The sequence below is a fragment of the Nyctereutes procyonoides genome, unplaced genomic scaffold, assembly GCF_905146905.1.
Source record: "Nyctereutes procyonoides isolate TBG_1078 unplaced genomic scaffold, NYPRO_anot_genome, whole genome shotgun sequence".
NCBI classification, from domain to species: Eukaryota; Metazoa; Chordata; class Mammalia; order Carnivora; family Canidae; genus Nyctereutes; species Nyctereutes procyonoides.
Window position 1 is genome coordinate 16,667,634 of NW_026575128.1, and position 21,802 is coordinate 16,689,435.

General features: G+C 58.8%; 1 protein-coding gene across 2 annotated transcripts in view; it reads right to left on the bottom strand.

Moving 5' to 3' along the window:
- Positions 1-21,802, bottom strand: part of PTPRF (protein tyrosine phosphatase receptor type F) — an 89,477-nt gene that overhangs the window by 30,763 nt on the left and 36,912 nt on the right. For both annotated transcript variants that reach the window (XM_055341682.1, XM_055341683.1), the window contains exons 6-9: positions 20,756-20,944; positions 12,023-12,133; positions 2,077-2,346; positions 32-613 (exon numbers count right to left, since the gene is read on the bottom strand). In XM_055341682.1, the coding sequence (XP_055197657.1) occupies positions 32-613; positions 2,077-2,346; positions 12,023-12,133; positions 20,756-20,944 (1,152 nt within the window). The remainder of the gene's footprint in view (positions 1-31; positions 614-2,076; positions 2,347-12,022; positions 12,134-20,755; positions 20,945-21,802) is intronic.

Consider the following 21,802-nt stretch of genomic DNA (forward strand, 5'->3'; position numbering starts at 1 on the left):
GTGGCCAGGCCGGCGTGCTGCCCGCACCCACCTCCCTGCTGCGTCTTGACCTGGATGGTGGGGCTGGGAGGGCCATCGCCCACGGCGGTGAAGGCCAGCACGCGCAGGCTGTAGGTGATTCCGGGCAGCAGGCTGCCCACAGTGGTGAGGAGGCCCGCGTCCGTGTTGTGCTTGTGCCAGGCGCTCAGGGGGCGGCGGGCGTCGGGAGTGTAGTAGACGCGGTACCCTCGCACCAGGCCGTTGGGCTCCTCGGGCGGCTCCCACTGCACCAGCATGGTGCTTGCGCTCAGCATGCGTGCCTGCACGCGGCGTGGGGGGCTGGAGGGCGCCTGCTCCCCCGTGCGCGCCCGCACTGCCTCGCTGGGTGGTCCCCGGCCGATGCTGTTCACCGCCAGCACGCGGAAGGCGTACTCGGAGAAGGGGCTGAGGCCGCCAATGCTGTAGCGGGTGGTGGCCACGCCGTCCACCTCCTGGAAGGGGCCCTCCGTCCCTGCTGCGCGGTACTGGATGCCGTAGTAGGACACAGGCTCTGAGTTCCCAGAGTCCCAGGTCAGGGTGACACTGGTGGCAGTTGTCTCAGTCACCAGGAGGTCGACTGGAGGTTTCGGCAGAGCTGGGCGACAAAGCGGGAGGCTCAGAACTGCCCGAGGTCAGGACCCCAGAGGCCAATCCTGCTCCGGGTGTTAACTACCCACGGTACAGCTGGCCCCCACGGGCCTCCCTGAAAAATGGCCTGGGGAGCTCGAGGTGACCTCAAAGGGCACCTAGCAGGGGATGGCGACACCTGTCAGAGCCCTCAGGGGCCTTCGGTCATCTAGGGTCTACCCACATCACTTCTAGAACTCACTGGCTCCTCACTTAACAACAGCCCCAGAGGTGGCGTGGCCTGGCCGGGTCCCTGCAGATGGAAAGCGCGCCGGCTGGGAGGCAGAGGTCTGCCTCTGGGGCTTGCCTGCGCTTCCTCATGTGTAACTGGGGCTGGTGTCGGGGAGAGATGTGCCTAAGAGGACAGCCTGGATGGGGCTGCTGGCCCTACACACCTGTGGCTTGGCTCAAATTGAAGGTGGAACAGTCCCAGATCCCAGGCCAAACATTACACAATTATCAAGTGCCCACTTGATAGGTAGGTGCTGGGCTGGGGACACGAGGTCACACGGTTGGTCACATCCCTGCTCTGGTGGACTTTACATTCTAGGGTGAGTGGAAAGCACCGAGTCCGTAACCATGACTCTGGTGCATGCGAGGACAGCAGAGAGCGGGATGCTGAGCTGGGGAAAATCCACGAAGGCCTCAGAGAGCTGAGGCCCAGACAGTGAGAGGACCAGCACGGCGAGGGCTGGGTGAGGGCCGGGAGGAACCCAGCAGAGCCAGGAGGGCCAGGCAAGGGGAGTGAGGATCCCGCTCTTTACCCTGAAAGCAATGGGAAGTCACTGGAAGGCAGTTTCTTAAAACAGTGGGGAGATCTTGCTTTGTATCTTCAAAAGATCATTCTAGTTGCAGAATGGAGGATGGGTCTGAGGAAGGAGGATGGAAGCACGAAGCCTGGAGGAGTGTGCGTGCCCATCCCGGGGCCGTGGTGGAGAGCCCACTCCCTGTGGCCACTCTTTCACTGCAGCCTTGACGTGAGGCTGATGAAGCTGAGGGTCTGGCGCCAGGTCGTGGCTCGGGGGCCTTTCTGCGGCATCAGACCCCCGCGGGTTCAAGTCCCCGCCCTGTCACTGACTCCCGCATGACCTTGCACCTCAGTTCTCTCATTTGTAAGAAGAGAATGAGAACGTCTACCTCCCAGCGTAACAGAGACTGAACAATCTGTGCTAACCAGTACAGCATCTGCCCCCAGGAGCTCAGTACCCGTTATTATTAACTATTATTACTAACACCACGAATGACAGAAACCCCTCTCTCCACCGAGGGCCGGCAGGACCCCAGGAGGCACCTGGGAGAGGGCAACCACCCCTCAACCTCACTCATCCCCACAACAGCCATGCTCACCTGCTACGGGTGCTGGGACCTCCCGTCACCCCCTCTGCACCAAGGCAGGTCTTAGGCCACAGCAGGCATGCACGTGGCACTCACCTTTCACTGTGACCTGGGCCGTGGCCTCGATCATGCCTAGAGAGGAGATGGCCACGCAGGTGTAGTTGGCAGAGCGCACAACATTGCTGAGCTCCAGCACGTTGCGGCCAACTGGCATCTCATCCTCCTTGGTGAGCTCCTCGGCCCCCATCATCCACTTCACGTAGGGCATGGGTGCCCCCACCGCAACACAAGTCAGGTTCACGCTGCCACCCGGCATCACCTCCTGGCTACTGGGAGGGATGGAGAAACGAGGAGCCACACGGCGCACTGCAGGAGGAGGGAGAGAGGCACTCACAGGCCGGGCAAGATACTCGGGAGGATTGAAGGGCAGGGGCCCCTCATCCAGGAAGCCCCTCTTGTCAGAGCCAAACCCACCTGAGAGACAGGTGGGGCGGAGTCCCGGGGCCCCGGCTTACCACTTCCCACCCCACTTTTGGCTACAAGTAGCCCCCAACACTCAAGAGAATGGAACACAAGAGATTCCACAACCAAGCTCCCCCGTTTTACAGCCTAGGAAACTGAGGCCTAGAAATGTGCTGTCTACCCAGGGTCACACAGGGATTCAGCGCAAGGTCCAGGCCCCAGGTCTATACCGCGGGCCTCCTCAGGGCCACATTCTGGGTCGCCATCCGGTGCCTGCCCCTACTTGCTCCTGACCCCCACTACGGGCCTCCAGAGGGGCTCACTGGGGCACGAGTGAAGTCCAGGCACTGTAGGGTGGAGGACCTCAGAGCATCTGGGGCAGGGCACAGGGCTGGTCCAGGAGTGACGTGGCCACCTTCTCTAGAGTCACGGCCTCCACCTCTGGGCCGTGACCTGAGGGAAGAGATGAGGGCAGGGGCATAATCGCCTGTCAGGATCTCAGCCATGCTTAAGGCACAGCCTGGGAACTCCAGGGGAAGGGCTGCCCCTCAGAAGAGGGTGGGCAGGGGCAAGGGACCAGGGCAGGCCAGGGACGTGGTCCGCGGGCAGGATGGGCATGATGATGGCAGTAACATGATGAGGGCGCCGAACAGACGGCTTTCTGAGCCAATGAACAAGGGTCTCAAGGGAGAGGGTGGCTGTGCCTGGCCACGACCTCCAGCCTTGGGCTTCCCAGGCCAGAAACTGTTCTGAGCCTCCCAGGCCAAGGTGCAGCCTGGAACCCCCCCAAAGTTGCAAGCTTGGCACAAACATTTGGAACATGCAGAGGGAGGGAAGTCAGGCAAGACCTAGCCATGGGCAGGCATGCTTGGCGTGCTGACGGGTCATGCAGCTGGTGGGCAGGGGCTGAAGTGTGTCCTTCGTGGGAACCCCTACCAACAGGGCTGGAGGAGGCAGGCAGTGAGGCAGAGTGACCAAACGGCCTCACTGAGAGTGTGTGTGGGTCTCCCAGGACCCTTGCTGGGGCGCCCGGCATGCAAAGGACCCATGCTGTCCCATCAGGAGCACCTCCGCTATGGGTTCCAGACTCTGCTGCTCGTGTAGCCCCAAACCACAAAATCAGAGCTGGAAGTAGTAACTACAGACACCATCTTGTCCAACCCCTGACCTCACTGCCACAGGGGTCAAGCTGTGGCCCAGAGCCTAGACACCCAAGGAATCACCTGTTAACGGATGGCCCGAAGGCATCTTTCCAACCCAGTAATTTCTCTCCAAACCCAGAGGTTCCCCAGGTTGGGGGTAGAGTTACTTAAAGAAAAAGAAATGCCTTGGAGTGAACCAACCCCAGAGGCTACTGCCCCACCAGAGCCTCAGCCCCTCCATCTCTCCCTGTGCTGACGCACTGGGCGGCTCTCTCCCAGAACCGGCCCCCCACAAACAAGCAAGTCTGCTCGCATTTCTCTGTTAAAAACCCCTGCTCGGTTCCCTGAGGGATTCCTCACTCAGCCTCACTCCGAGGCCTCCACACAGCACCCCCAAGCAAGCCACGTGCGACTGGCACCGTGGGCTGAGTTCCCTCTGTGCCACAGGCTCACTGGGGGCTTCGGTGCATCTCATGGACATCTCGTGTTCTACCTTCTAGAACTGGCCTTGTTTTCTTTTTTTTTTTTATTTTTTAAAATTTATTTATTTATGATAGTCACAGAGAGAGAGAGAGAAAGAGGCAGAGACACAGGCAGAGGGAGAAGCAGGCTCCATGCACCGGGAACCGGACGTGGGATTCGATCCTGAGTCTCCAGGATCGCGCCTTGGGCCAAAGGCAGGCACCAAACCGCTGCGCCACCCAGGGATCCCCTGGCCTTGTTTTCTTTAGAGGAACCACCTCTCCCCACCCTAGTCTTGCTAAGTGGAACACGTGACCCAGATCTGGCTAACGAGATGTAGCCTGTGGACTTTTGCAAAGACCATTAGAAAAACGACTTTCCCTCTGTACTGCAGGAGCCGACCTGAGAGGAACTGAGGCCCACCTTTCCTAACACATGGGAGCACATGCTAGAGAATAAAGGAGTCTATTGTGGAGGGCAGAGTTAAGAGACAAACAGAAAAGCCTGATCAAACTGCTTAAATATCTGGATCTAGCCCTGCCTGACACCAAATCTACTTCTACATATTTTAGTTGGGTAAGACAAGAATCTCCTTGTTTTGCTTAAGCTGATTGTTTCTGTCACTTGTCCCAAAGCTGGGAGTCCCCCATGGAATGATGACAACATGTCATGGGTAGACACTTCCGCATGGCAGGCAGTAGGTGGGTCCTGGGCACGGCTGGCAGGAGGGCCCCATGCCAGAGCACCGTTCAGCACTCCCTCAAATGGCACCAGAGTGAGACCAGGAGGCATGGACAGACATGTCACCCAGCCTGGTGCTGCGTGCCCTCCCCGAGCTCTGGAGCTGGGCCTGGGGGACAGGCGGGTCTATCTGCTGGCCAGGGGTCCAGCTCAGCCCTGGCTGGAGCAGAAAGGCAGAGGGGCGCAGCCTTAAGTCATCAGGTCTTTATTTTTAGCCAGGGGCGGCCCATCTCTTGGTTCACAGGCATCAGAACAGCCTCAGGGAAGGGAAACCGCTCTTGAGCTCCTGCTACATGAGGCAGGCTTCCTTGCTGTAGATCCCATCACCTCTCGATGGCAGACAAGGGAATGGATGTAAGACTGATACTTTTTAAGTGACGTGCCTGGGTTTATGTATTATCAGGAGGTCATCAGTGGGATCAAAAGCTCACGGCCTTTTAAGGCCTGACTGATAGGGTGGAAAAAAGATGCTGAGGAGGCTCCAGGGAGAAGCTTCTGGAGCTTCTGGATAGTCAAGGCTGGTGGAAGGTATTCTCCAGTTGGCAGGACGGGGCTTGGAGGAGCCTGCGTCAGGAGAGGTCATGGCGGCAGGTGTGACCCTGGCCAGTGGCAGAAATCTTGGGGCCGGGCAGCCCTGGTGGTTCAGCGGTTTAGCGCCGCCTTCAGCCTGGGGTGTGATCCTGGAGACCCGGGATCGAGTCCCATGTCAGGCTCCCTGCATGGAGCCTGCTTCTCCCTCTGCCTGTGTCTCTGCCTCTCTCTCTCTCCTCTCTATGTTTCTCATGAATAAATAAACAAAATCTTAAAAGAAATCTTGGGGCCTGATTAGTCCCTGGGGAGAAAAACAAAGCGCCCCACAGAAAGGAAGTAGGTCCTTGGCCAATACACCTCGGGTCCCAACCTAAGCAGTCCAGAAGGCGGATAGGACCGTACTCCAAGTGGTCCAGGGGCGGGCAAAGCCTTCTGTTCCACCACCAAGTAATGGAGGTCTTTCAGAACAAACATTGGGAATAGTTTTGCTTTTAGTTTTATTTTTCCCCTCCTCCATGCAGGTAGAAGGGAGAAGTCCAGGGGCTAAGGATGAGTTTGAGAGGTCAGATGTGACCCTTTGAATCATCCCTAGGACCAGGCAAGGGCTTCCAGCCCAGAGACTGCTGGGGGCACCCCCGCTGATGCTCTCACCAGAACACTGGGCTCCAGGCACATATAAAAGGAGTTCTGGGGTGCGATTCCCCACAGCTCAGGCTCATCCTCCCTGCAGTGTGACGGAGGTTAGGGTATGTCCACAGAGGGAGGGTGGGGGCAAGAGAGGGAAGACACACCCTCCTGGGATCCTGAGCGCCAGTGGGGCCCTGTGTCCTGCACCTGCCTGGACAGCCACCCCCATCCTAAGAGCCAGGAGCGGCTGGAGCCTCCCTGCAGCAGCCCCACCAGCACTCCTCCCGCTGGCCCAGACACGAGGCCACCAAGAGGGAGCAGGACTCGCCCTGGACTCAGTCTATTGACAGAAGCAACAGCAGGGAAGAAAAAAACCAGAGCCGGGGAAAAAAACGCACTTAGGGTCTAATCTTGGGCTCCTCCAACAATGCCGGTCTATTACTGTTCCCCGTGCATCCTTACTGCTGACATTTTATAGACAATTTCCAAAACAGGGCTCTGCCATTTCTGGATTATATTTCAGCTGTAACTTTTAAGTCTAATTATTTGCGCTGACAACCCCATATAATAGGGCGGTGTGGCGCCCGGAGGCATCAGCATTCAGCAGAGTGACAGCATAATCGCAGGGGGAGGCAGCCCCGCAATCTGCATTCGCTCGCAGAAATTTCTCTGATGAAAATAACACAACATTAAGGAGGGGATAAGGGGCAGGATCCACTGTATCAAGATAAAATAACTCTTTAATAAATAACCTTGTGGCTGCCGCAGAGCAGTAATTAAATGCCGGCGCACTCGGCACACAGTTTTAAGTAAAGCTGGAAAAATGTAAGATGTAATTATCAGCGCCAAACAAATTACCAGCCCGGCAAATCCCCCTGGAATATTTAGAAACTCATTTCTGCCTTCCCGTTAAATATTTGTATACGCGCTTTATTTTTGGTGGGACCAGGGAGGGGGAGGGGGAGAAGGGACCAGGGACCGGGAAGGTGGCGGGGAGGGGTGTAGGGGGAGGTGGCTGAGGGCTGGGCTGTCTCTGCTGATGACTGCTTTCTGAACGCCCCAGCAGATCCGCCAGGTCAGCGAAATGGTGAAACCGAAATGCCCCAGAGCTCAAGAGTGCATATGGATGGATGCTCAGGGCTGATATCTGAGCTCAGGCCACAGCCCTCCTCCCCATTGGCTCCCTTCTCCCTCATGGAGGAAACCCAAGCCAAGGAGATATGATGCCAGAGGGGGAGCCGGTGGCCCAGGCCTGCTCCCTGGGACTCAGCCCAAAGCCCAGTGGACAAGTGAGTCTCGTCTGACCGCTTGGACCATGTGCCCCAAGAATGACCGCTAGCCCCTGCTGCCAGCCCCAAGGCTGGGGCAGAAGTCTGACCTGGGTGGGGCTGAGAACTGAGCCCCATGTGAGAATGCTCTGGGGTGAGCTAGAGCAGGGGCTCCTGGGAGCCCTCCCCAATCTGTGGCCGGGCTGGGGCCTCTCCGGGGGCCCCACGTGGACCTCACTAAGTCTCCGTCAACCGTTCCTCAGCTGTGAGCTCCGTGAACCTGAGTGCTCAGCACCCAGCACAGGCCTGAGGAAACGGAGCGGGCTGGGAGGGCCTGGGCGGAGGAGCCTAGGGCAGGTGGCAAGATCTTCATTTGGCTCAGGTCGGGGAGGAAAAAGACAATAGTGTGGATTTCCTCCGTGCCTAACATGATGCCACCAACCCGTGCCATGGACACCAAGCCTCATGAGGCAGACCAGGGCTGGCTGCCCCACTGAGCTCTGCGGGGACCTCAAGGTCACGGCAGACCTGAGGGACTTTTGTCCTGTGCTGCAGGACCTTGAGGCGTGAGCTCATTCTAGATTATTAGTCTATCCCCTTCGTCTTCACAAGTGGCTGCAGCTGAGCTCGGGCTAAGGCAGAGTTTAGGCAATGAGGTTGTGGAAGGTCCCAGAGGCACACGTAATGCACTACAGCTCTCACGGCTCCCCCAACCACTCCTGGGCCCCACCCGGAACAGACAGCTGGCCCGACCCAGGCATAACGGGGGGCACAGTTTCATGTCATGCACCATGCCTGCCTGACCACCCCTGCAGGGGAGCCCAGCTAAGGGGACATGCAGACACTGGCACATCAGGGACTCAAGCAGCAGAAACATGCAGGGCAGGGGGCCTGCCCACCCACCCCTAGTCCTGCCGGCCTGCCAGCCCAAACAACGGAGAGCAGAGCCCGACTGGCGGGCAGGCCTGGCTGGAGCGAGCCCGAGGGAGCTGACCGAGCCCGCTGGTCCCTACTGACGGGAGCATCCCATCGACGGGCGAACTGTAGATGGATAAGAAGTGAAAAGGACCAACCTTCTCGCTGATCTGAGAGATGAGAGTTTGGGTTGATGGCAGAGTGCGATGAGGATGAGGAGGGAATAAAAAAAAGACAAGGAGAAACACAGAGAGAGTAAAAACAGGCCAACCTTCATCTGCCCACACAGCACGGACACGAGACAAGACTCTTGTGCCCCACGCACACGCACGTGCACGCAGTTGCGCACGGACCACGCCGCTCACGAAAGACTCAGGACTCATGGAGGACACGGTGGACAGGGCTGGGTCCCGCTGGCAGGTGCCAGGATGCCAAGGGCGGGACAGGGAGGGGTGGAAGGGGAGCACAGGCGGGCCCCCATGCGTCACGCACACCCCATGGCTCGGCAGACCCAGTGAGCTGGGCTCAAGTTGGGGCCCCCCCAGCCCACAAACCCACCAAGGCACAGGGGCCACTAGATTCCCACCACCTTGAGGAAGCCCCACACTGCAGGGCAGCAGGGTGAGGAGCTGGTCTGGGCACCTATGGGGAGAAAGGCTGTGGGGACGCTGCCCTGTTTAGAGACAGCTGCGGCCAGCAGCCAGCTCCCTGCAGAGAAGGGGAAGGTCGGGGGCAGGCAGGGCACGGCACGCCCTGGTCCCTGGCAGCTCTGCGTCCTGAGAGCTGGAGAAAAGAGACGCTGTGGATACAAGGAGAGGGTGAGTCACTCGGAGGGAGATGGATAGTGACACAGAGAGGCTGGTCCACCCAGCCTGCCTGGGCCTGCTGGACCGCGGGTGGAGCTGCGGGCAACCGTGAGCAAAGGCAGATGTAACCGGATGACGCATCCCCCGACAGCTATCCTGACGGCAGCAGTGGTCAGTGGCCGCCAAGCGCTTCTTGTGTGCCTGCCACTGTGCCGGGAGCATCAGCGGCAGCCGCAGGGGCTCAGAGAGACAGCGGAGCCCTGAGAGTCTGGGTGACATAGGATGTGAGGCACTGAAGACAAATCCAAGGAGGAGACGTAGCCTTGAGCCCAGTGGACACAGTGGACACAGCGGGAGAAGAGGGAGGTGAAGGGAGCTGAATATTGGCAGGAGGCTGTCCATCTAGATCAGCGGTTCCCAACGTCCAGGGCGGGGAGGGGTCCCCCCAGGTGACACTGGGCAAGGTCTGGAGATATTGTGTGTTCTCGGGACGAGGGGTGCTGCTGGCATTTAGGGGGCCACACGGGCTGCTACATATCATACGACGCCCAGGAGAGCCCCATGTCACAAAGAGTCATCTGACCCCCAGTATCAACAGTGCCGAGGCTGAGAATCCTGGGCTGGAAGCCACCTGGACCTGGATGTTGAGGCTCCTGACAGCTGGGGCCCACTGGTCTGGAGGGGAACAGGTGCCTGCTCTGGAAGGAGGTCTCAGAGCCGCTCTGCTGGCAGCAGGCGGGCAGGCACCGGGGGACTGCTCTACGGGTGGCCCACTCACAAGCAGGGTTCAGGACAGAGCTGGTGGCCAGCACGGGAGAGGCGGTCTCAGGGGCACCGGGGCTGATGGGCCCTCAGCACTGCTGGGAGCAGAACGCAAGGGCTTTTTGCCAGGACTGAGATGAGAAGCGGTGGGGACACCAGAGGCAAAAAGTCCTAGGAAGAGGCTTCCAGGTGTCTCCAGGTCTCCTCAGCAGGGCCTGTCCTGGGGCTACAGGGCAAATTGCTCTTGACAAAACAGGGCAGGTACAGATGCAGGTGAGGCCAGGCTGTAAGGCAGGTCCTGGGCACAGAGACTTAGGACTGGCCCGCAGACATCGGGTCCGCAGGAACGTGTGTGAGAGGGAAAGATCAGCAAAGCCAAGCTGGGACAGCCTGCCTTAGAGTCCCTGGCAAGTGGGTCAAGAACCAAAGAAACCCCCACACTCACTGCCCAGAAGACCTGTGCGTATGCGTGGTGTCGGGACCCCGCCTGATCCCACCACATGGGGCTGGAGGTAGGAGCTCCCTGGTTAGTACCCGAGCTGCCACCTGTGGCGGCTGGGCTCAGCTCACCTCCAGAGAGACCCACCGCCTCACCTCAGGGCCAAGGCCAGCGTGACGGGGACTTCAGAGAATGCTACCCAGCCAAGATAATAACGCAGGCTCCGTCACCTACATCTGGGCCTCCTCCTGCCTCAGTATGGCCCCCTGCAGCTCTGCCCCAGGAAATGTGTCCATTAGACCATGCCCAGGCAGTTTGCTTGGGTTTCTCAGTGGCCTTGCTGGGCCACTCCTCTCCCTGGTGCAGCCACATACAGCGAAAGGCTTTCGAGGCATCTCCACTCTTTTGACCCTATGATCTTTTGGGAAAAGTGTTCAGTCAGGACCGCGTAGCATTTGGAATGGTCCAGGTGGCAGGAGGCAGGTCTCTGAGCAGGGCTGTTCTAGCGTTCCTCCCTAGGAGGGGACTCGTCCAAGCTCTGTGTGTCTGTCGGACGCTCTGTCTGAAGCCGTGTGGGGGGAGGCCGCGCGCTTCACCACTGTACGCATCTCACCATCTGGGTGGCTCTCAGGCCCCTGGCCTCTCTGCCCTGATGTTGTTCCTTAAGACAGGCCCTGGGGCCACTTAGGCAAGCCTTGAGGGGCAGGACACCTGACCGAGGGGCCAGTGGGGACCTCTTACTCCACACCCCCAACTCCAGTGAAGTGTCGTCTGTCGTCTCTGAGACACAACGTGCCTGTCACCCTATGGGCCGGTAGCCTTGGCCTCTTGGGAACCTGACACGGAGCAGCTCCTCGATAACTATATGGTTGACCATGTGGCTCCAAAGAGTAGGACAGGCCACTAACACCGCCTGGGTGGAGGGGCAGAGGATCCCCTCGAGAAGCTACACTAAGCACTTAGCGTGATGAAGTCATCGCTGCAAGGAAGCCATGGCCACTTTCCTTTCCAAATCCCCCGAGTGGAGAGTTTCACTTGTAATGATGCCCATCTGTGCAGAAGGGCTAAGTGACGGGGTATGGGGGCAGGAGGGGCTCCGAGGGTGCACTGTGCACACCAGACCCAGCACGTTCTCTGGAAGTAGCAGGTGACCAGCTTTGGTCACCCTGGGGCTGGGAGCAGAGCAGACACTGGACACTCCCCAACAGTCTCCAGGTTTCTCTCTGCTGGGAACCTGGGCTGATGAAGATGCAGGATCCACTAAGTCTCAGCAAGGAACACCTGAAACACAGCAGGTGCTCACCTGCAGGGGCTCACAGCTGCCTCACACTGACCTTCTATACAAGGGTCCTGGCTGGTGACAGGGTGCGGCTGGCTCTTCCTCCAGGAAGACCCTGGGCAGCCCTGGCCAGAGGGCAGGTTCATTTGGCCTGGAGCCCCCCTTGCTGGGCTGGGCAGGAAGGACTCGAGGAATGCCAGGGAAGTATGCTCGATGTTTACACGCAAATGTGTGCCTGCTGGTGCACGTGCACGTGCACACACACACACATACACACACACACCACAGTGAAAAGTCTGCTTGGAAGGCTCTAGACTCCCGTGGGGCTCTGGGCCCTTGAGGCAGAACCTACAAGAGATACAAATACTCCCAAGAGTGGCTGCGTCCCAAAGGGCCTGCAGAGAAGGAAGGAAAAGTAGCAGCGGCCATCAGGAGTATGCCCAGTGGGAGCTGCTGTGGCTGTTCCTGCTGCTGCAGAAAGAGGCGGGAAAAGGAGAAACGGGGCTCATGGCAGCCCCCACTGTCCCCAGCAAGGGATCCAGACAGCATGGCCAGCAGGGCCAGTTCAGCTCCGTGGAGACAGGGCTGGGCACTGCCCGCATCCTTACCTCGTACATATAGGTTGGCGGGGGCCGAGTAGCGTGTGCCTGCAGAGTTGGTCGCCACACACTCGTACTTGCCTTGGTCCGACTCCTCACTGCTCTCAATCTGCAAGGCACCTGCGGGGACACGGTGACAGAGGTCAGGTCTGGATCATGGGGAGGGGGCTCGACGGCATTTGGGCTTGTGTTGACCAGACGCTGTAGATAATCAGGGCCGCGCCAGTGTTGCTTCCAGGAAGCTCTCCCTGATGAGCCCACCGGCCTCCTGGCAGGGAGCAAGCCTTGGGCTCTGGAGCACAGTCCCGCTTGCCCTGCCCTGCACTCTAGTGGAGCCTGTCGGCTGGGCCAGGGGCTCCATCCCATCCCCCAGCTCCATGGAGTGCCAGTGAGCATCCCTGTTAGTGCTCCTAGACCTCCTGGCCCTGCCAGGCGACGTGGAGCCAGGCGTGGGTGGGAGCCGCCTGAATACCTGCTGGCCCGGGAGTTGCAAGCATGCAACGGCCCTCATCGCCCACCAGAACTCCACAGGAAGGAAGGGGCTTGCTCTGGGGGCCTGGTGCCCAGCAGCCTTGGCTCAGAGCACCCATCCTCTCCCTCCACCCCACCCCCACCCCGCCGGCCCCACCCATTCCGGCTCCTCTCCTCAGCCTGGTCCTGCTAAAGTGCTTCGACCCACCACGGCTGCTGCATAATTCAGGAGGCTAATGGAGGCTGTAGCTCCCACTCGGGCCAGTGCCCTGAGGAGCTGCTCTGGCCGCAGACGGACAGACAGGAGCCAGGAGTGGGGGGGCAGGGCAGCTGAAAAGGCCCCTCCACAGGGCCAGTCCTGGCAGGTCCGGGTAGGGGAGCCCACGGCTCCGGAGGTGGGCCGTGAAACCACTCGGCTTGGCCACCCCCTGGCCCCGGCAGTCAACACTTGGAAACACTGTTCTCGAGAGCACACCAGGCAAGTCGTCCGTGACAGTGACACCCCAAGGCACAGGCAATACCCCCTCCCAGGAACAAGCCGACAGACAGTCAAATCCACACAGGACAGTCCAACGGACACTTAATAACCCCACAGCACAAGCCTGACAGAGAACCGCCGCCTGCACAGAACAGCCAGAGCGACCCTAAAGGCCCCTTCCCGGGGCTCAGGCCAGCTGATGGCACCACACCCACAAAGGACAGAGACAGAACTGCTGAACCCCACCTGTGTGGACTGCATAAGGAGCGGAGGAAGAGTTCCAAGCCACACACTCATGGCCCAGGCCCCAGGGGAGGACTGCCCTGGGTGCAGGGCTGCAGCCCCCCACTGCCCGCCCTCCCTCTTCTGCCGCCCAGACCCAGGGCAGCAGGAGGGGCCCTGAACACTCAGGGGGCTGGGGCCCGGGGGCTGGAGGTGGGGGAAGGGGCTGCCAAGGCTTAATGTCGAGGCCGGCCTGGTCTGCAGTTCTGGCCTCAGCCCTCCCCACTGGACATCAGGGAGCACGAGGGCCCAGGGCACGTGCCAAATACCCATCTCCTGCAAGAACAGTTCTGACGGGCACCCAACAGGTCATGTGTATGGGATGGATGGACACTTACAGAAAATGTTCCCTCAGGCAGGCAGGGTCAGGCCCCTGGCTGGTTGGGGGTGGGGGGTGCTGTGCTAGGTCAGCTCAGCTGGGGAGTGAGGGGAGACCTGGGGGCCTGGCGCCACAGGCAGGGACAAGAACTAGTGCCTGGGTGAGACCCCTGCTCGGGGAGGAGGCTCCCCTGTGTGGAGACCTAGGACTGGCTGGGGACCCAACACAGAGCCCGGGCCTGGATACACACAGAAACCCCCAAATCTGGAACCAACACCAAGACCCGGTGGCAGGGGCATGAAGAACTAGAAGTGGTCCTGGCCTGGGAGGGTCACGGACAAGATGCCCCACAGGAAGGCAGCTGCTCCTCTCAGCCCTATCTTCTGTCCTGAGACCACCCTGGCCCTGGACTGAGGGTCCAGATGTGCCCAAGGAAGCCAAGAGACTTGTGAAGAAATGATATGAATCAAATCAGTCCAGAAGCGACCATTTTACAGTGGGCCTGCTCCGAGCCAGACACTGCCCAGCCCCTTATCCCCTCCTCTAAACCTCAGGAGTCTGTGAGGTGGGCCCTGGCCCCGATTTAAAGAGGAGGACGCAGACTTCTGAGAGATCAGACCGATTTTCTGAAAGTCAACACAGGTGATTCAAACTTGCACCCAGATCTTTGGGTCCAGAGTGTGGTTCTGGAGCTCCAGGCTGCAGGGCTCTGGGGCATGAGAGCAGCCAGGGCTGGCAGGCGATCTGAGCTAGTCACGGTGGACCCTGATTGTTCCCTGTGTCCCAGCAGCATCTGTGCTGGGTTATGGGGATTTACAGGATGGTCCTCACTCTGCTCTAGGGCCAGGATGTTAAAGGGAAGTCAAGCCATCATGGAGGACCCCAAGAAAAAGGAGCTTCCTGGGAAGAAAGGGGGGCCTGGTCATGCTGCCCCACCTCCCAGGAAGGCTCTCCACCTGTGGTCGGGCTTGGGGCTCAGCACTTGGCTTCAGTGTGGGGCGGACAGGGTCCCTTCTGTGGGGTTGGCCTGGAAGGCCCAGGAAGCAGGGCTTGCCATCCCCCAGGCAGGGCTCAGCTGAGTATATCTACAGTCCAGACTTGCAATGGATGAGTCCACAGGAGGGAATGACCGAGAGTGGAGGTGTGTGGTGGCCGGTGGTGCTTGGGGGACCAGAGCTGGAGATGAGGAGGCTGGAGAGGTCAGGATGGGGATGGGGGAGGTGACGGACTGGACGGGATGGAGTGGTGGTGACGGCAGTGGCGTGGCGTGGCGTGGCGTGGCGAGATGCACGGACAGCATTCTTACCTCTGATTGGTGAACCACCTGGCGAGGTAATTTGAATGCAAATAAGATCAGAGAAAAGCATTAGTACAAAAGGAAGGAAAAGCCACAAAAAGCCAAACCAAATAAAATAAAACACGGAGAAATCAAGGCCTGAGTTAGGCCAACGCAGGTGGTAAGTGCGCAGGCGCCAGGCTGAGCCAGGCTGAGTGTGGGTGAAGCTGTGTCCCCCAGGTCACTGGCACTGCTCCGAGGGGGCGGAGAGGGGAGTGGGGCTGGGGTCTTCGGGGCTGGAGGGGACGGGAATCAGGAAAGTGGGGTCAGGGCTCCTGCAGACCAAGCTGGCTGAAGCCAATAAGGGGAAAGTGAATAAAAGAGGTAGCAACCCCACTCCTAGGGGCACCCAAATGTCACAGGTGGGCAAGATTTCAAAATAAAGCACTTACCAAAACAAACCAAGGAGGTTAAGCACACAGAACGGGCTAATGGGAGGGCTTGCTGTAGGCCACCACCAGGCCAGGTCTCCCTCAAGCAGACACACCAGCCCGGCCCGGCCCCATTGTGGGACCTGGGGTGAACTTACAACCCAGTGGCAGATGCCCTGTAGAGCCCACTCATCCCACTCATAAAGAAGTTTGTGACTACTGAGCTTCCCCTGAACCCAACTGGTGAGAGCCAGAGGCCAGGGCCTCCTCCTTGCCCTTTTAGTGCTTCAAGCCCAGAGGGCCAGACATGCACCCTCCAAATGCCCAATGCTGGGCTGTTACGAGGTCTGCACAGGCTGCCTTCCCACACGTGCCTCCTCTGAGGCTGCGCTCAGGGCCCTGCTTCTGCTACTGCCTCATCCAGGAGGTGAGGAGCCTATGAGCGGGCCTGGCCCCAATGCCGTCTACCCTGCCTCCCCTGCCCCCGCCCTCTCTGCCCATTGCAGTGGGGAGGGAAGTGTGCCAAGAGACAAACACCGATCACTCTCTCATCGAACTTGATGACACCTGCCTAGGAGGAATTATCCGTGTCTACGTCGGAATGATGAAACAAGCTAAGGGCCAAGTGGCTTCCCCAGAGCCCAAGGTCACGTGGCCTGTGAGGCGGCAGGAACTAACCAGGTCTGGTGCACAGCCTTCCCACTGGATTAGACTGCCTCCTGCAGACACAGGGGCTGGACGGGAGGCAGAGGCAGCTGCTGGGACCTGGGCTGGGCATGTGAGGGGCTGCAGAGAACCTGGGAAGAACCATCATCACAGCGATCCCCCAGGCATGGTCCAGGCACCCTGAGTGTCTCTGAGACTCTTTCAGAGGGTCCACAAGGTCAAAGCTATTTTCCTGATACTAAGAAGTTATTTGCCCTTTTCACTCTGGCTCTCTTATGAATAAACGGTGGAGTCGTCCGGAAGCTCCACGAAGTGTGATACTGCAACAGACCAAACGTAGAAGCAGCCCTGAGAATCCGGCAGTCTTCTATCCAGCCCCCAATTAAAGAGATTTGTGAAAATGTAAAACAATGCCACTCTCTTCACAAAATGTTTTTGTTTTACAAAACATAATTATTTTTCATTAGAAATGTTATTTAACGTGTAATGGGTTTTAAAATTATTTTAAGATTTAAATATTTAAAACCTTTTCAGTCTCAACATCTAATACGGTAAATACTGATGAATGAAACCTACACAAACAAAAGCTCTCTGAGGTCCTTTAATATTTACAATCAGAGGTCCCAAGACCAAAAAGTCAACAACCGCTGATCTGCTTCTGCAGGGCAGGCCCAGCCTGGGAGAGGGCGGCAGTGGAATGGGCCAAGGCTGGCACTTTTAGCTCCCGGTCTCTGCTCCCCCAAAACCTAACCTGCTGGTAATGAGTCTCTGGACCTCTCAGAAGAGTCATTCCTCCACCAAACAAAAAATTTGCCTTACCATTTCACAAGGTGGGTGTGGGAGACTGGAGTGACCCAGGAGTCAGCGGCTCTCCTGAGAGGTGCCAGTGTGCTCAGGCCAAAGGGAAATCATGACCACGCACTGCCAGCATGCCCTCCTGGCAGCCCCAGCTGGTGGGAGGGGTGAGTCGGGGGACAGGCTCTTTCAGTCAGAGCCGGGCCAGCCAGCAGAGTAGGGGACTGCAGGCCTCAGGCCCACCCTGGAGTCTGCTCTGCACCCGGCTCTGGGTCCCATCTGCCAGGGCCGGTGGGCCTCCACCCACAGTCAGCTGCTGGCATCTCTGCTTAGGACCTGTAGTCTCAGCCCGGGGGTCAGAGGGTGTGGAAGGAGACCGTGCTCTGGGTGAGCACGTGCATGTGGTGGATCAGGTTGTCCTCGATGGTGATGCATTCAGGGCCCTGGGATGGAGCAGAGCCTGGGAGGGCTCCTCGGCAGCCTGTCCGGGCTGGGCAGCCTGTGGGCCACTAGCTTCTTTCAGGACCCAGAAGGGGCTCTGAGCCCCACCTGGGGGTCAGCCTCCACCTGCTGCTCCAGTGACACCGTCTGCTCCTGACTTGACTTCCACTCTCCCTGAGTCTGTCTCCATTCCTCGCGGGCCCACCCTGGGCCTCAACTGCAAATTCCCAAGAGGCTCTTGTGGCACTTCAATGAGGAAAACACCTGCAGAACAGAGCTCAGGCCTGGATAGCGCTCACACCAGCTGCCCTCCTCTCCAGCTGCTGTTCCAGGGGCCACACCCTGTGACCCGTGCTGGAGCTTAGCCTGCAGGTGCCTGATAAGTTCTGGGGACCTGTCAGGGAGGGCCTGAGATCTGGAGAGGATGGGACCGTTGCAGCTCTGCAGTGCTCGCAGGGTCCAAGCGTACCCCAGGCCCCAGGTTTGGCGTTTGTGACACTAGAAGGCCTCTGGGTGACTGCCCAGGGGAGTTCCCGGCCCTGGATCTCCATGTGGGACCACGGGTGAGTCCCTTTAACTCAGCTGTAAAGTGAGCATGATAATCACAACCTGTCCTACTTCTCAGGGTTGCAGAAAAAACAAGTGCAACAAAAGGCAGGGAAATACCTTGTGATCCGTCGGTGATGCATAAACTGTGAAAGTCCCTGTAAACAGCTGAGTGCTTGGGGGCCTGATTCCACTCCATGAAGGGATGTCCCTGTCAAATGTGTGGGGATCGGCCCCAGCACCCTTTTACATGGTAACAGGATAGGGCCAGCAGCTCCTGGAGTCAGGGCCTGGTGCCAGGGCCAGGCAGAAGGGGGAGTCCTGCTACTATACAGGTGGGATGATTAAGTCCCCTCAGGTGCCATCCCAGGAACTGGACCTGAGGTCCATAACCCCCAGGTTATAGCTTCCAGGTGGCAGCAAAGGTTAAACAAGGTCTTCCTTGGACCTAAGAGGCAGGGGGAGTGGACCTTTGTCTGCAGGGACAGGGCCCAAAGGTCTCGTTCATGAAATAATTTATCAGCAAGGGCTCAGAGATACCTGTCCTGTAGCTGGACTTGGGTTGGGAGCTGGGGGGGAAGGGGACCTCGCAGTGGGGAGCCAGACCCAAGCCCTCCCTGCAAGGTGCGCCCTCGCTTAAGTGAGCCGAGCTGGAGCCAGGCAGTAACAACACGGTGTGGGGTATGTCCTGAAGGAGGAGGCCTTAGTTGGGCAGAGAAAGGAGAGGCTTCCTGATTTGGTGGCTTAGAGCAGACGGCAAGGATGGGTCAGCGTGGCTCTGTGCAAGTGGCAAGTGGCCAGAGATAACAAGAGCCCCATTCCTGAAGCCCTCCCCATACGCCAGGCGGGGAACTAAAGCTTCCATTGCTGTTCTCTTGCTTAATCCTTCCTGTCACTCCTTTTTAAAGGTGGGGAAACAGAAGCTCAAAGAAGTTAAAGAACTTCACTGAGGCCACAGAGCTTGCAGGTGCGGAGCTAAGACCCAAGGGGGTTAAGCCGGAGGTGTGAGCTGGGAAGGTCAGGAGCGGTTCTGTGCGGCTTGCTCAGGAGCAGGTGCCTGGCCATGTGGGCAATGAGATGCTACTGAGGTTGTTGGAGCACAGAGGGACACGGGCAGAAAACTGGCAGCTGCTGGGGGCTGGATTCCCGGGGAGGGCCCGGAGGCAGGGAGCACAGCGCTTGGTGACTGGGACATGGCCAGGAGGCAGCGGGAGGACAAAGCGGGTCAACAAAGCGGGTCCAGCATGACAGCCGTGTGGGCGACCAGTGGACGTGACGCGTCCTGATGGGAGAAGGAGTCGGCGTGCATCCTCTGCCACTAACAGGGAGATGGTCGGTGGGAGAAGGCCACAGTTGTCTGGGAAGAAGTCACCACTCACGGCCAGTCAGGGTGACACCTGAAGGCAGCTAGGTTTTTTTTTTTGTCTTTTTGTTTTTTTAATCTAAAGCTCAGGCAAGCTGTGTGGTGCTGGAGACAGAACGAGGGGTGTGGGAGCAGAGGGGGCCTGAAGCTACAGGAGCAGGTGAGCTGGCCCACGGGAAGGCCCTGTCCCTGCGGACAGTGCAGGGGCCAAGGGCTCCCGGCCGGAGGGAGGAGCCGAGGAAGAGGAGGCCTCAGGGAAGCCAGGAGGGAGAGGGAAGCCCGGGAGAAGGGGGAGGGGGAGCAGCCAGTGGAGTAACTGGCAGGAGCCGACTCATCGGGCAGTGAATGGGTGGCACAGGGCCTGGCACACAGTAAGCACCACATAAATACTTGATGAACAAGCGCGAGAGACAGCGAGCCTTCCCAGAATCGCTGCCACGGACAGTCAGTGCCATTCTGGGGCGGAGGCCAGGCCTGTGGGGAGGACCATCTGGCTGTTTGGGGAGCCTGCTTGGGGGGCTGTGGGGAAATGCAGAGGAGCCGAAGCATGCCGGCCGCTGGGCAGTGCTGGGCAGTGGCTGCAAATGCTGCCGGACCATTTCCTGCCTTGATTATGGCTGTTTTAATTAACTGCATTACAGCTGCCTCCATCTTGTTGAGTTTTAATTAAATTAAATGAGCTAACACTTTGTAGGCTGTCTCAGGCGGCCATGGCTAGGGCCTGAATCCTGCCCCTGCTGGGCAGCTCACCACTCCCTCCTCCCCTGGTGGGAGAGAGCGGGAGCGGCTGGCACCCCAGGGAGCGGCCCGGGCACCTCTAAAGCCTGCAGGACCCCAAAAGGGCAGAGTCATGTACTCCTTTGTAGTGTGGACCTCACAGCTGCCGGGCAGCAGGGGCTCTGGTGGCGCTGGCCATCTTGCCTGAGCCCACCGTCCCGCAGCTAGCAGAAAGTTTCTGGACCAAGGTCTATCGGTCCAGGGTTGGCTGGCGGGCAAATGCAGAATGCAGCTAAGCCGATTCTGAGCCTCCTTTCCCGCCTGCACCGTTCCCACAAAAACTGAATCAATTATCCTGGCGGGAGTCTCAGAGGCAGATCGATCAATGGGGCGACACCTCCTGCCTGGTCATGACGGCATCCTTGCTGCCAGGGCTCTGAGCTGGCTCGACTCAGATATCTGGAGGAGACAGGTGGCCTTGGTGGCCAAGTCATAGTAGCAAGTCCTCCTGGCTCTAAGCTCCTGAGGTCCAGCCTTTTGAAGCCTGATGAATCAGGCATCTCTGGCCTCTATTCCTGGCTAAGCCCTGCTGTCTGGAGAAGTAAAGAGAAGCATCATGTAGGCCTCCTCTCGGGCCAGGCTGTAGGCAAGATGGAGGATAGACACCCACAGAGCACCTCTGCAGAGCCCAACACCACACTGGGCACATCACTCATGCTGCAAGGAGCCGTGCTGGACCAAAGCTTAGGCTCTGACCGTTCCAGGAAGGTAAAAGAATCACCGGCAACGAACCCACGCTGTCAAGCTCTCTTCCCTGGGCCAGGGGGGCCTGTACCAAGATCTGACCCGCCCACCAGACGTCCTCTGCTCAGCCCCAAGACGGAAGGCAGTGCTGGGTGTCAGGTGGACACCTTTCCTGGAGTCTGTGTGGCCCCTTGACCCTTACCCTCTGCTCACCTGAACGCAGCTGCTTGATGCGGCCATTGCTTGTGGCAGGGTCCACAGGGAGGAAGTCCTTGAACCAAGAGATCTCAGGGTCTGGATTCCCGCCTGCTGCGCACAGCATGGTGGCTGTGCGCGCCTTCTCCACCACCTTCAGCTGAGGCCCCATGTCGATGGAGGGGAACCCAGGGGGCAGCTGTTCTTCTGCAGACAAAAAACAGAAGTGCAAGTTAGGGCCGGCACTGCCTGCCTGGGGCACCTTCCAGCATGGGCAGCTTCTCCTGACTCCTGGGTTGGCTGGGACCCTTAAGACCCTCGTCTCCCAGTTCCTGACTTCTAAGGATGCTCCATGTGAGGAACCAGAGTCCCAAGTCCTGCTTCTCAGGCCTGCTCCCCAGTCCTACACAGTGGGGCCCACCCTGCCCCGTCAGGGAGTTTCCAGGTCTGAGAAACAATGCCTCAGACTGGAGACGTCAGCACTTATCTCTCTGGGCTCTGGGAAAAACAAGGATTGATGCTTTGCTGGCCACAGCAGAAAGTGCTACACGGATGCTGGGCTGCGAGGGGCCCACAGCTCATACGGCAGCCCCTAGAGCCACAGCTCAGCCCAAAGGCTCCCGGGGCTGTCTGGTACCCACTCCTTTTTCTGAACATGCGGTGTCCCCTCCACCATTTGCATCTAGCCTTTAGCTCCACAGCATAGGAGAACCCCACATCACAGCCCGGATTCAGGACCCGACTGGGCACCCCCTGCCCTACCAGTGAGCCCCCGCAACCCCTGGTCCTGACCCATTCTCTACTAGAGTCTTTTTTTTTTTTTTAAAGATTTTATTTGTTTATTCATGAGAGACCACAGAAAGAGAGAGAGAGAGATGCAGAGACACAGGCAGAGGGAGAAGCAGGCTCCACGCAGGGAGCCTGACGCGGGACTCGATCCCAGGTCTCCAGGATCACACCTTGGGCTGCAGGTGGCGCTAAACCGCTGCACCACCAGGGCTGCCCCTCTACTAGAGTCTTGACCCTGACCTTCTCCTAGTCCCTGTGGGGGCCACAGTCAGGCCT